Source organism: Ruditapes philippinarum, unplaced genomic scaffold, assembly GCF_026571515.1.
Source record: "Ruditapes philippinarum isolate M1 unplaced genomic scaffold, ASM2657151v2 ctg440_1_1_1_1, whole genome shotgun sequence".
Classification (NCBI taxonomy): Eukaryota; Metazoa; Mollusca; class Bivalvia; order Venerida; family Veneridae; genus Ruditapes; species Ruditapes philippinarum.
Genome location: NW_026864080.1, coordinates 99952 through 113438, shown reverse-complemented (window position 1 = coordinate 113438; position 13487 = coordinate 99952). Strand labels below are relative to the sequence as shown.

Below are 13487 nucleotides of genomic sequence, written 5' to 3'. Positions count from 1 at the left end.
CGGACAATAACTTGAGTTAGGAATGAGATATTGTAATCAAACTTGGTGTATAACAAGCTTATATGAAGACCTGGGTTGGTATTGTATTTGGACCCCCTGGGGTCAAGGTCAAGGTCACCGTTACTAAAAATAGAAAAATGGTTTCCGGACAATAACTAGAGTTAGGAATGAGATATTGTTATCAAACTTTGTGTATAGCAAGCTTATATGAAGACCTGGGTTGGTATTGCATTTGGACCCCCTGGGGTCAAGGTCACCGTTACTAAAAATAGAAAAATGGTTTCCGGACAATAACTTGAGTTAGGAATGAGATATTGTAATCAAACTTGGTGTATAGCAAGCTTATATGAAGACCTGGGTTGGTATTGTTTTTGGACCCCCTGGGGTCAAAGTCAAGGTCACCGTTACTAAAAATAGAAAAATGGTTTCCGGACAATAACTTGAGTAAGGAATGAGATATTGTAATCAAACTTGGTGTATAGCAAGCTTATATGAAGACCTGGGTTGGTATTGTTTTTGGACCCCCTGGGGTCAAAGTCAAGGTCACCGTTACTAAAAATAGAAAAATGGTTTCCGGACAATAACTAGAGTTAGGAATGAGATATTGTTATCAAACTTGGTGTATAGCAAGCTTATATGAAGACCTGGGTTGGTATTGCATTTTGACCCCCTGGAGGTCAAGGTCAAGGTCACCATTCCTAAAAATAGAAAAATGGTTTCCGGACAATAACTAGAGTTAGGAATGAGATATTGTAATCAAACTTTGTGAAAAGCAAGCTTATTTGGAGACCCCAGTTGGGATTACAATTAATTGAAATATTTCTTTGTACACAGTTGATAGTTTGTGTTGAAATTTTTCTTCAGACTACTTATTTTTCAAAAAGTTGCTGGTGGGGGTATTAATCACCTTCAGTGATAGGTCTAGTTTTTTTAGTTATTGCTCTTTGTTATTGTGCCCCCACTATAGGGGGTGGCATTTAGATTTACCCTTGTCCGTCCGTCCATCCGTCCGTTCCCTTTTTGTGTCGCACGTAGCTCAAAAAGTAATTGACCTTGAGTCATGAAACCTTACAGGAATGTTGATCAGCATGTGAAGTTGTGCACCTGGGTGTTTTCATGTGGATATATTTAGTATTTTTAGAGTTATTTCCCTTGACTTAGTAAAAATTTCAAATTTTCAACTTGTGTCGCACATAACTAAAAAAGTATTTTACCTAGAGTCATGAACCTTACAAGATTGTTGCTCAGCATGTGAAGTTGTGCACCTGGGTGTTTTTGTGTGGAAATTTTTAGTATTTTTAGAGTTATTGCTAGGGTTTCTTAATCGGACAAAAATCATAATCGATCATCGAAAATAATTCAACAACCCTTTTCGATCAATCATCAATTATATAATCGAAACATTAACAATAACAAAGGTCATATCATGCTTTAATATTTATAAGAATTCTATTTCCATGTAACCACCACTTTATCAACTGAAATAAATTAGTTTAAAGATATACTATGCTCATTCTTGAGTAAAATATTTTTATCAAATAAATTCATTAAAATCTATGAAATTATTATGTCTCACTTCCAAAAAAGCAATGAATAAACTATGTATGGGAACAAATTAAGTTGGCCCTTTCTTAACAAAACTGCCAGTTTTTTTAATGACACTATATATTGATATTGCAACCACCTTTAGTGTGTAGAATAATTTTATACATAACATATCTTCTTTGTGTGAAATCAAAACATATTTATTTTATATTTACAAATGGACTGTGTAGCAATTTTAAATATTTTCTAATGTCAAATTTGAGCATAGTATACCTTTAAACTAGCATGCCTCATTGTCAACTATTAACTCCATGGTCACCAGTATACTTTCATACTCAATTGAATGAAAATTATTGTTTCAACCAAAACTGGCTTTAATTTAGTGTTGTTATTATACAGTGAGTCACTTAAGTAACAGCAAGAAAATAAATTACCGATAATCGATTATTAAACTTTATTATTAAACTTTTCGCTATAAACGATCAATTTTCGATTATACTCGATCATCGTTTAATCCCTAGTTATTGCCCTTGACTTAGTAAAAATTTCCAATTTTCAACTTGTGTCGCACGTAACTCAAAAAATATTTGACCTAGAGTCATGAAACCTTACTGGAATGTTGATCAGCATGTGAAGTTGTGCACCTGGGTATTTTCGTGTTGATATTTTTAGTATTTTTAGAGTTATTGCCCTTGACTAAGTAAAAATTTACAATATTTAACTAGTGTTGCACGTAACTCAAAAAGTTTATGACCTGTAGGCCTGAAAGTTTACAAGAATGTTGGTCAGCATGTGTACTTTTGCACCTTGGGGTTTTCTTGTGGATTTATTCAGTATTTGTAGTAATTGCCCTTTACTCAATAAAAGATTTTTAGTTTTCAACTTGGGCACATGTAGGCAAAAAAAATATTTGACCTAGAGACATAAGATTGACAAATCGGTGGAGTGTGGGGGCACCCGTGTCCTATGGACACATTTCTAGTTTTCATACTTTATTTCTGTCCAGGCCATTTCAACTAAAGTATAAAAGCTATGGACTTGAAACTTCATAGGATGATAGATCTCATTAAGAAGAAGTGCAGTGTACAAGAACCTGTACTTTGTACTTCTTTTTTGTGAGTTATTGCCCTTTGTTAATTTTCATACTCTATTTTTGTCCGGGCCATTTTACTTAAAGTATAAAAGCTATGGACTTCATAGGAAGATAGATCTCAATAAGAAGAAGTGCAGTGCACAAGAACACTCAGCACTTCTTATCTTTTTAGCTATTGCCCTTTGTTAATTTTCATACTTTATTTTTGTCCTGGCAATTTATCAAAATTTATAAAATCACTTGAAACTTCATGGGTTGATAGAACTTATTGATAAGAAGTGCAGTGCACAAAAGCTAGTACTCTGCTTTTCGTATTTTTTGAGTTACTGCCCTTTATATATACTATATATGTATTATCATTAAAATTGTTATTTGATAGAATTTCATGTGGTATTTTCTTTGGAACATACAACATAATAGTCAAAATGAACAAAGTCTGTAAATTGATTTATTTGGGAGGTCAATCTACTATTTTAATGACCTAGTCTGACCTATCAGTGTGTTTACATGCTTATCAATAAACCCATAACAACTCCTGTTAAAATTGCAGACGAAGAATGATAATACTATGCAGGCCCGTCGTCACGATTTTGTGATTGGTGCGGCCAATTTGGTAGATTTCAGCCAGAATCTAGGGGGGTACGGGGGCATGCACCCAGGAAATTTTTTTATTCTAGGATGTTCTTAGGGGCGTTTTCCCATATATTTGGCACATTATACAGCCTGTCGCTAGAACACGTTATAGTAAAATGTCAACGATTTTTTTACAGATTTAAGTGCGTCGTGAACATAAAAGATGAATACATGTAATTGATATTTGGCGAATGAAAAATAAACATTCTAACACTATCGGAATTTTTTCTATATAAACAAAGAAGGCCCGAAGCGTGCATTATTCTACAACAATGCACTCGCCGTTCTTATTATCTCCTGTGTATTTTTACATTTATTCTTCTGAGCTCCGGGAATGTCCTTTCACTGGTAGCATTAGCAGCAGGCATTACTAACAAATTCTTTAACAACACAATGACCTCTGTTCTTGCACCGATTTTTTTGACACAAATTTCAAAGCGTCAGATAGAGTAACAGTACTATTTTCTGATTTTTCAAAATGTGAACGTAGCAGCTGAAGCTGCACCTGTAAGATGTCTCGGTTAATATCGTTGCCATATAAATCACAAACAAAAACCAAGTTTTCTAGTGAACAGTCTTCAAAGGTTGTGCGGCCTTAATAAATAAATCCTACACGTTCTGAAGTACGCGATATCTCGGTTGGTCAAATCTCTCTTTAACACTGGCCATGGCAAGATCGATTGCTTCAAAATACTTAGGCCGGAACACATCCTGCACTGTAATTATGTGATAGAGTAATTGAATGAGTTTATTACTGAATTTATGTTAGGACTTGAATGGAAATATATTATGCGAGCCTCTGGCGAGTATAATATTTTATTCAACGAGTTCAATAAATTCAGTAATGAACTTACACAAATTCAATATTCTGTTTATTACATACCAAAAATAAGTACCTTTTGAAGTGAAAAACAACCATTTTTCATTGACACCCATAGAAAAACGCTAACAAGTAGTGGCGTATAACGCAAATGACGTCAAAATATATGCTCGGCCGTGCAATACCATTTTCACGGAGTCGCAAAAACGGCACGGATATGTGATAAAAATATGCCTTTTGAACGGTTGCCGTGTACAATCAATAGAATATTATCAAGTTCTCGGAGAATTCAAGCATACTAGTTCAAGATATTCATAATGCACATATATATACATGTATATACGGTGCACTGTCCGAAGCCAAGTCGGTGTCAATTAACTTCACATTTAACTTTGTAGGACCCCAAAATATACCGTCAATTAACAGTGCTTATTTGTTTCTTCGCGTCATGTTTGTATGTTACCGCGTATTGCATAAGGGGCCAGTTAAGTGTCAAATTGCTAATCAGCGATGCGTGTGTTTTTTTTTTGTTGTTGTTTTTTTTACTCATTTTTGGCCAAAATATTGGTCCGGCCAAGGCCGGACCGGCCGGACCATCGACGACGGCCTTGCTATGATAAAACAATTCGTAAAAATTGCCTACTTAAAGATTGCAATTAATTGTTTTAATATGTTTGCATTTCATTTCCTGCAAAATTCTCCAGTTTGGTGCTTCACGAATGACCTTTTCGGTAAACTTAAACTACCTCTATAAATAGATTTTCGGACTTTCACAATGTTCAGGTCATCATTCTATTTATAGGTAAAGCAATAACACACATAATAACCCATTGTGTACTACAAAATGATTAATAAAAATAAAAGAGCGCGATTAATTGACAGATAAGATAATTTCATTTGAATATGTATACATTGCGAAATTATCCAGTTCGCTATTCATTTTACATATCACGACATTTCATTTTTGATAATCAAACACTTATACCAATCGGAATGTTTGGCTATTATGGCTGACAAAAAGGCTCGAGAATTTGCCCTTTTACAAAATCTGATTTCATTCCATAAGGGCGTCGCTCTTCGGTGCGTACGCCAATAAAAATAGATAATGATAGCGGCAATACCTGTTAAAATACTTTGTAAAAGTTTTCCGTTTAGTGTTTTATCATTTTAATCCGACAATCATGAAATTAAAGGTGTGAAATTTAGAAATAATTAGCAATTATCGATCATTTCCGGGTTTCTACAAACTAACCTTCACCTCTACCGAAAGTGGATGTTGTAAAACTGGGACAATTGTTGTTTACATCAAGTGTCAAAAGGATTTCAGCAATATACGGACATGCACATCAATATCAAGGTGTGAAAATTTAGGGGTTAACAAATGTACACCATTTACCAAACGGGCCTTAATTAACTGGTCGTGTCGTTGGTTCTACTCAGGTGCCCGTTTGTGCCTGAAATAATGCACGGAGGGGCACTTGAGGTCTTCCTCCACCAGTAAAAGCTGGAACGTCGCCAAATACTGTGTCGGTGTGACGTAAAACCCAAAATAAAAAAATATTAAAAAATGGTCATGTTAAGAGATAAAGGAGTGGTCTTGATGTCGGGTTAGGTACATGTACATTGTAAGAGCAGTGTTTCAGAAGAAAATGCCTAAGTGACAGCTATGTATTTCACAAGGCGACACATCAGACTCGCGGAGTTCTAGTGTGAATTTTTAGCATTCTTTAGATTGTGAAAAGACATATTCGACGTCAAATTGCCGTGCGAGATTTTCTCTCATTTAACAAATTTCTTTGAGAGTTTGGTGATTTTTATGCGAGAAATCGCGGAAATCGCTCCCAAGAATGATCTCTATTAAGTCTAGCATCTTTATTTCAAGAGTTATCTCCTCTTACTTTAAGAATTTTGCTTATATTCTGGTAACAACCAGGGATGATTAAAGATTTACCCTCAGAGTCTCTGTCAGTTGGTCTGTCCGTTTCTAAAAACTGTTTCCTGAGATCACTTTTAAAGACATTGGAACTTTTCCAACAAATTTTCTTAAATTAGAGAAAAGTTGAAACATCAGTTATACATATTCATCCTGAGAAAATTGGATCTTTTGATTATCTGTTCTATAAACATAATTAGGGAAACTTAGCACATTACTTTGATACAGACAAACTAAGAACTCAAAAGATTTGTTTTATCATGTCATTCATTCATTCAATGACATAATTCAATGATGACCAATGGCCCGGCATTCAGAATGTTGCTGGGGTTCTCACCGGTAGGGGACTTATGGATTGCTTGCAATACTATGATAATAGCTATAGAAATAGTCTCCTTCCGTCCAACATTTTTGTCGGGAGCATATCTCAAAAAAGTATTTGAGGTATTAACTTCAGTGCAGTGCAGTGCACAAGAATGATAACTCTACCCTGCATAATTTTTCAGTTATTGCCCTTTGTTATGTTTCAAACTTAATTTTTGTCCATTGCATAACTCAAAAAGCCTTTGAGATATCAACATGAAACTTCATAGGTGGATAGATGTCACTCAGGCGGTGTTCAGTGCACAAGAATGATAACTCTTCCTTCATAATTTTTTATTTATTGCCCTTTGTTATTTTTCATACATAATTTTTCACCGGAGTGGAGCATAATTCAAAAAGTCTTTGAGATGTCAACATGAAACTTCATAGGTGGATAGATCTTAGTGAGGAGGAATGCTATGCGCAAGAATGATAACTCTTCTAATTTTTGAGTTATTGCACTTTGTTATTTTTTTTCATACTTTTTGTCCGGAGCTTGAGGTATCAACTTGAAACTTCATAGGTGGATAGATCTCATTAAGGAGGAGTGCAGCAGACAAGAATGATAACCTACCCTGCATTATTTTTCAGTTATTTCCCTTTGTTATTTTTCATACTTAATTTTTATCCAAAGCAAAACTAAAAAAAGCCTTTGAGATATGAACGTGAAACATCATTGGTGGATAGATCCCACTCAGGAGGTGTGTAGTGCACAAGAATGATAACTCTACCCTTCGTAATTTTTGAGTTATTGCCCTTTGTTATTTTTCATATTTATTTTTTTCCTGATTGGAGCATAAAAAATCTTTAAGATGTCATCTCAAAAAGTATTAGAGGTATCAATTTGAAACTTCATAGGTGGATAGATCTCATTGAGGAGGAGTGCAGCACACAAGAACTAACCCTGCATTATTTTTCAGTTTTTGCGCCTTGTTATTTTCAGCCATCAGTATTCACAAATCTGTAATCACTTCAGCCATCAGTTTTCATTACCAAAAGACCTCTTAAAATTAAATAATTCTGCTCTACTACATATACATTCTTCCAATGAGCAAACACATTTGGCGGGGGATGGACATATTAACATGGCTCTTGTTTTTCTTGTTTTAGGTACGAGATGCCCTTTGATAGACATGATTGGATTGTTGATAGATGTGGAACTGATGTTAGATACATTATAGATTATTACGATGGTGGAAAAGTAAATAAAGAAAATTACCAGTTTACTCTGCTTGATGTGCGACCTGCCTATGATTCTTTCTCAGCATTTTGGGACAGATCAAAAGCAACTTGGATGCGTTGGAGATACAAGTCAGTTATTAACAAAGTCTCAGATGAAGTTGAAAGTATTAATTCAAACAATTCAGCTGATAAATCATGAAACCATTGACCATCAGAATCTATTCTGAAATAATTTAAAGAAGGATTAAATGCAGAAAACTTTTAAATGGAGTGTTTTGTGTTGATTGAATAGGTGAGGATAGGACTTTTTCTTTTGCGGGAGTCTATGATAGTTTTGTAATAAGATTTAGACTTTTACTGTTCTTTATGAATCTTTCTAAAGGATTACAAACCTTTATGAGTATGTTTGGAAATTGCCATATTGTTCTCCAAAATAAATGGCACAGTGGAAAATGCCCTTGTACAAATGTAAGACAATCATATGAAAAGAGAAGCTACTAGTTGATCTTATTAATACAGTCTTTCTGAAAGACCGTCGGCCCTGACCGATAAAAAATCAGAAGGTCCGATAAAATTATATGTATCGGCGGCCCGACGGTCCGGTAAAAATTTAAGGTTTAATAAAAACATAACATTAAACATTTTGCAAAGGCCAATCATTCACCTACAGAGCTCCAGATAGCATGCGTATCTGTGTGAAATACGAATAGTAAAATCTAAAATACGCATCATTTTCAATATTCATGCGTCAAAGTTACACACAACAAAACAACTACGCTTGTATGTCAAAACACAAGCGTTAAGAATAAAAGTGTAAACATTTGAAATTGAAAAGGGGATGTTTTGAGCATAAAAATACAATATAATATTTCTATTTCATTGCAATGAAAACTAAAAATTCTGTTGTCAACAGCCCATGTAAAAAACGAAAGTAGCAGGAAGTACACAAGGGAGGTAACTCCCGTAAATGACATTGATTAAATTAAGTGCCAGATAATAATAGGAATTAACATAGAATTAAGTTTGTTTAGACATCCATTGTCATGCTTTTGCTTGAAAAAAAATATTTTAATTTCTTTCACTTTTGTTGTTAGCACAAAAAAGTCTACAGTTTGAGTTACGGACAATTTTCTCTCAGACCAATTCTACTTATAAATCTCATGTTTATTATCCCCCGCCGCCTTTGAATATAGAAATAGTCTCCGTCCTTCCGTCCGTCCATCCTTCCGTCCGACATTTTTGTCCGGAGCATATCTCAAAAAGTATTTGAGGTATCAACTTGAAACTTCATAGGTGGATGGATCTCATTGAGGAGGAGTGCAGTGCACAATTTTTCACCTGAGTGGAGCATAACTCAAAAAGTGTTTGAGATATCAACATGAAATGTCATAGGTGGAGGAGGAATGCTGTGCGCAAGAATGATAACTCTTCCCTATATAATTTTTGAGTTATTGCCCTTTGTTCTTTTTCATACTATTTTGTCCAGAGCTTATCTCAAAAAGTATTTGAGGTATCAACTTGAAACTTCATAGGTGGATGGATCTCATTGAGGAGCAGTGCAGTGTATAAGAATGATAACTCTACCCTGCATAATTTTTGAGTTATTGCCCTTTGTTATTTTTCAAAATTAATTTTTGTCCAGAGCATAACTCAAAAGGCCTTTGAGATATCAACATGAAACTTCATAGGTGGATAGATCTCACTCAGGAGGTGTGCAGTGCACAAGAATGATAACTCTACCTTTCATAATTTTTGAGTTATTGCCCTTTGTTATTTTTCATACTTAATTTTTCATCCGAGTGGAGCATAACTCAATGTGTTTGAGATGTCAACATGAAATGTCGTAGGTGAATAGATCTTATTGAGGAGGAATGCTGTGCACAAGAATGAAAACTCTTCCCTATACAATTTTTGAGTTATTGCCCTTTGTTCTTTTTCATACTATTTTGTCCGGAGCTTATCTCAAAAAGTATTTGAGGTATCAACTTGAAACTTCATAGGTGAATGGATCTCATTGAGGAGGAGTGCAGTGCACAAGAATGAAATTTCTACCCTGCATAATTTTTGAGTTATTAGTCCCCTACCGGTTTAACCGGAGGGGACTTTAGGTTTACCCTCCGTCCGTCTGTCCGTCTGTCTGTCTGTCCGTCTGTCTGTCCGTCTGTCTGTCTGTCTGTCAGTCCGTCAGTCCGTCCGTCCACAAAACTGGATCCCGTGATAACGCAAAAAGTACTGAAAATATTTTTATGAAACTTGATATATGGATAGATGGCAGTATGGAGATTATGCACGTCTTTTTTTTTTTCTTCCTATGTTGAAAATTCTGGTTGCTATGGCAACAAATAGTCTGAAAATATGGCAAATTTAACACATAAACTGGATCCAGTGATAACTCAAAAAGTACTGAAAATATTTTTATGAAACTTGAAATATGGGTAGATGGCAGTCTGGAGATTATGCACATCTTTTTCTTTTCTTCCTATGTTGAAAATTCTGGTTGCTATGGCAACAAATAGCCTGAATTTCAAGATTTCTGATTTAAATTTTTCAGCTTTTTCACTATATGTTCTTTATTTCTTAAGGTGTTTACTTCAAACTTTAAATATAAGTTTCTGGTCATCAACCACATCATATGTGACAAGGTTTATAACTCTAGCACAAAAAATATCAGTATTACCTCCCTTGAACTTAGATTTTTTAGGGGAAAAAATGTTGTCTTTTTTAAATAACTTCTTTATTTCCTAATGTATCTACTTCAAACTTCATATATATGTTTCTTATTATCACTCGACATTTTTGAGAAGGTTAAATACTCTAGCAAGACTATTTCCAGAATTATGTCCCCCTTTAACTTAGATTTTTTTAAATATTAACAAATAGTCTGAAAATATGGCAAATTTAACACATAAACTGGATCCAGTGATAACTCAAAAAGTACTGAAAATATTTTTATGAAACTTGAAATATGGGTAGATGGCAGTCTGGAGATTATGCACATCTTTTTCTTTTCTTCTTATGTTGAAAATTCTGGTTGCTATGGCAACAAATAGCCTGAATTTCAAGATTTCTGATTTAAATTTTTCAGCTTTTTCACTATATGTTCTTTATTTCTTAAGGTGTTTACTTCAAACTTTAAATATAAGTTTCTGGTCATCAACCACATCATATGTGACAAGGTTTATAACTCTAGCACAAAAAATATCAGTATTACCTCCCTTGAACTTAGATTTTTTAGGGGAAAAAATGTTGTCTTTTTTAAATAACTTCTTTATTTCCTAATGTATCTACTTCAAACTTCATATATATGTTTCTTATTATCACTCGACATTTTTGAGAAGGTTAAATACTCTAGCAAGACTATTTCCAGAATTATGTCCCCCTTTAACTTAGATTTTTTTCGAGAAACTGGTATTTTCACTCCAACTTCTTCATTCCTTATAGGATTTACTTTAAAATCCCACATCGTAATAATATGACAAGGTTGTATAAACATAATTTCCTTACTAAGCATGGAAACTTAACACATTACTGTGATATAGACAAACTTATTTTATTATGTTTTGTGGTTGATATTTTCAAATACAGACTTCATCCTCAAATTCATTATAAATGGCAATACACAGGAGTGTATGACAATTAAAGAACTTTTTGAGGGACCGGTAGGGGACTACTGTATTGCCCGCAATACTATCAAATGCTTGTTGCCCTTTGTTATTTTTCAAAATTAATTTTTGTCCAGAGCATAACTCAAAAGGCCTTTGAGATATCAACATGAAACTTCATAGGTGCATAGATCTCACTCAGGAGGTGTGCAGTGCACAAGAATGATAACTCTACCTTTCATAATTTTTGAGTTATTGCCCTTTGTTATTTTTCATACATAATTTTTCACCTTTGTGGAGCATAATGCAAAAGTGTTTGAGATGTCAACATGAAATGTCATAGGTGGATAGATCTTATTGAGGAGGAATGCTGTGCCCAAGAATGATAACTCTTCCGTATATATAATTTTGGAGTTATTGCCCTTTGTTCTTTTTCATACTATTTTGTCCGGAGCTAATCTCAAAAAGTATTTGAGGTATCAACTTGAAACTTCATAGGTGGATAGATTTTACTGAGGAGGGGTGCAGCACACAAGAATGATAACCTACCCTGCATTATTTTGCAGTTATTGCCCTTTGTTATTTTCAGCCATCAGTAGTCATATAGGTTCAAATCTGTAATCACTTCAGCCATTAGTTTTCATTACCAAAAGACCTCTTAAAATTGAATTATTCTGCTCTACTACATATACATTCTTCCAATGAGCAAACCCATTCGGCAGGGGATGGCCATGTTGACATGGCTCTTGTTTTTCTTTAATTCTTATTTCAACTATAATTGTCGAACTGGAGTACATGCAAAAATATGTGGATAATAGTTTAAGAAGTTACAAAAGCAGATTTTAAAATAGATCACTGTGATCCATTTTCAACAACAACATGCCAACAGAAGAAAAAGAAAAATATTAATGACTTAATATGCAATAATTTTGCTGTGTATCCTAAACCTGAGTACCATTATACTCTAACTTTGGGAAGTCTGGATTTACAGAGCATGTTTTGTATTGTTTCACACTGAATCAATATTTTAATTGTTTCACACTGAATCAATACTTTATTTGTAAAAGTTTTTCTAAAAAAAAAACTAAAAAAACCCACATTGCAAATTAACTTGTGGGCGGATTTTATCACGGGTTAAATGCATGCATTTCCTTAGTCAAAACTTGGATACCCATGTCATTCCAGACTCCTGTAGTGGGATAATTTATTAAATGTTTGTGAATATGATTTCCACTAATGATAAACAACAACTTGTTTGCAATTATTTTTCACATATATAGATCAAGTGTATTTAGCGAGTCTAAAGTTATTGTTAAGAAGTGTGTAAAACGTAAAAATTTTACATTTATGCTTTTCTTGGTTTTTGATTTACTTTGTCCAGATGTACTAATTGTTAAGAATTTTCTGAAGCATCAGTGCACTGGCAGCTGCCAAAATCATTGAACAATTAATCTGTCAACTTCTCATAATTACCGATATATATAATTCTGTTTACATACTTATGCCAAGACTTTCGCTGAAATTTACCCTCCCATTTTACCCGTCATGTTCTTCAGTTTGGGAAAAAGGTCAAAGTCACAGGGACTTATGTCTAGGAAATAAGGGGGATGGTCTACAGTTTCTCACTCCTAACGCTCTAGCAATGACATCACACAGTGCGCACTCTGCCATGTTGTGTTGTCATGTACAAGTATTGCCAATAATTCAGGTCTAGTCCCCTACCAGTTGAAATGGAGGGGCTTTAGTTTTACCCTCAATCTGTCTGTCTGTCCACCCGCCTGCCTATATTTAATGTTTCCTACATTCCGAAAAGTTATTTTAATATTATCTAAGGAATGAAACAGATAATTTCAATTAGCCTACCCCTGTACAATAATTTCCGCATTCTTTCTTATTCTTTACAACGGTTTTTAGCTTGACTTCTTTTGGAAAAAAAGGAGAGGTATTGTTGACTTTTTTTTGAAAAAAAAAAGTAGAGGTATTGTTAGTCATGTCAGCGTTGCCTTTGCCGTTGCCGTTCACAAACTTGTATGTTGATCATAACTTTTTAAGTTCTTGGTGTATTTTTTACATACTTGGCCACAACAACCCTTGGGACAATACCTTTTAGTAAACCAGACTAACCTTGACTTTTATCCATAAATGACCTTGAACTTCAAGGTTAAATGTCTAAATTTTGCTTGTTTTTCGCTGATTTTTGGTATAGGTGGCTATAACTTTATTTGCGAATGGATTGTCTTCAAACTTGAATATTATAATCTTAAAGGATAGCCATTTAAGTTAAACAGACTGACCTTGACTTCACTCATATATAAC

The 13487-nt window shown here is 34.3% G+C and overlaps 1 protein-coding gene across 1 annotated transcript in view; it reads left to right on the top strand.

Annotated features, from left to right (window-relative positions):
* Positions 1-12519, top strand: part of LOC132724343 (holocytochrome c-type synthase-like) — a 95513-nt gene extending 82994 nt beyond the window's left edge. Inside the window, exon 6 of the mRNA XM_060709184.1 lies at positions 7498-12519. Within this exon, the coding sequence (XP_060565167.1) occupies positions 7498-7768 (271 nt within the window). The 3' untranslated portion in view covers positions 7769-12519. The remainder of the gene's footprint in view (positions 1-7497) is intronic.
* Positions 12520-13487: the final 968 nt, after the last annotated feature.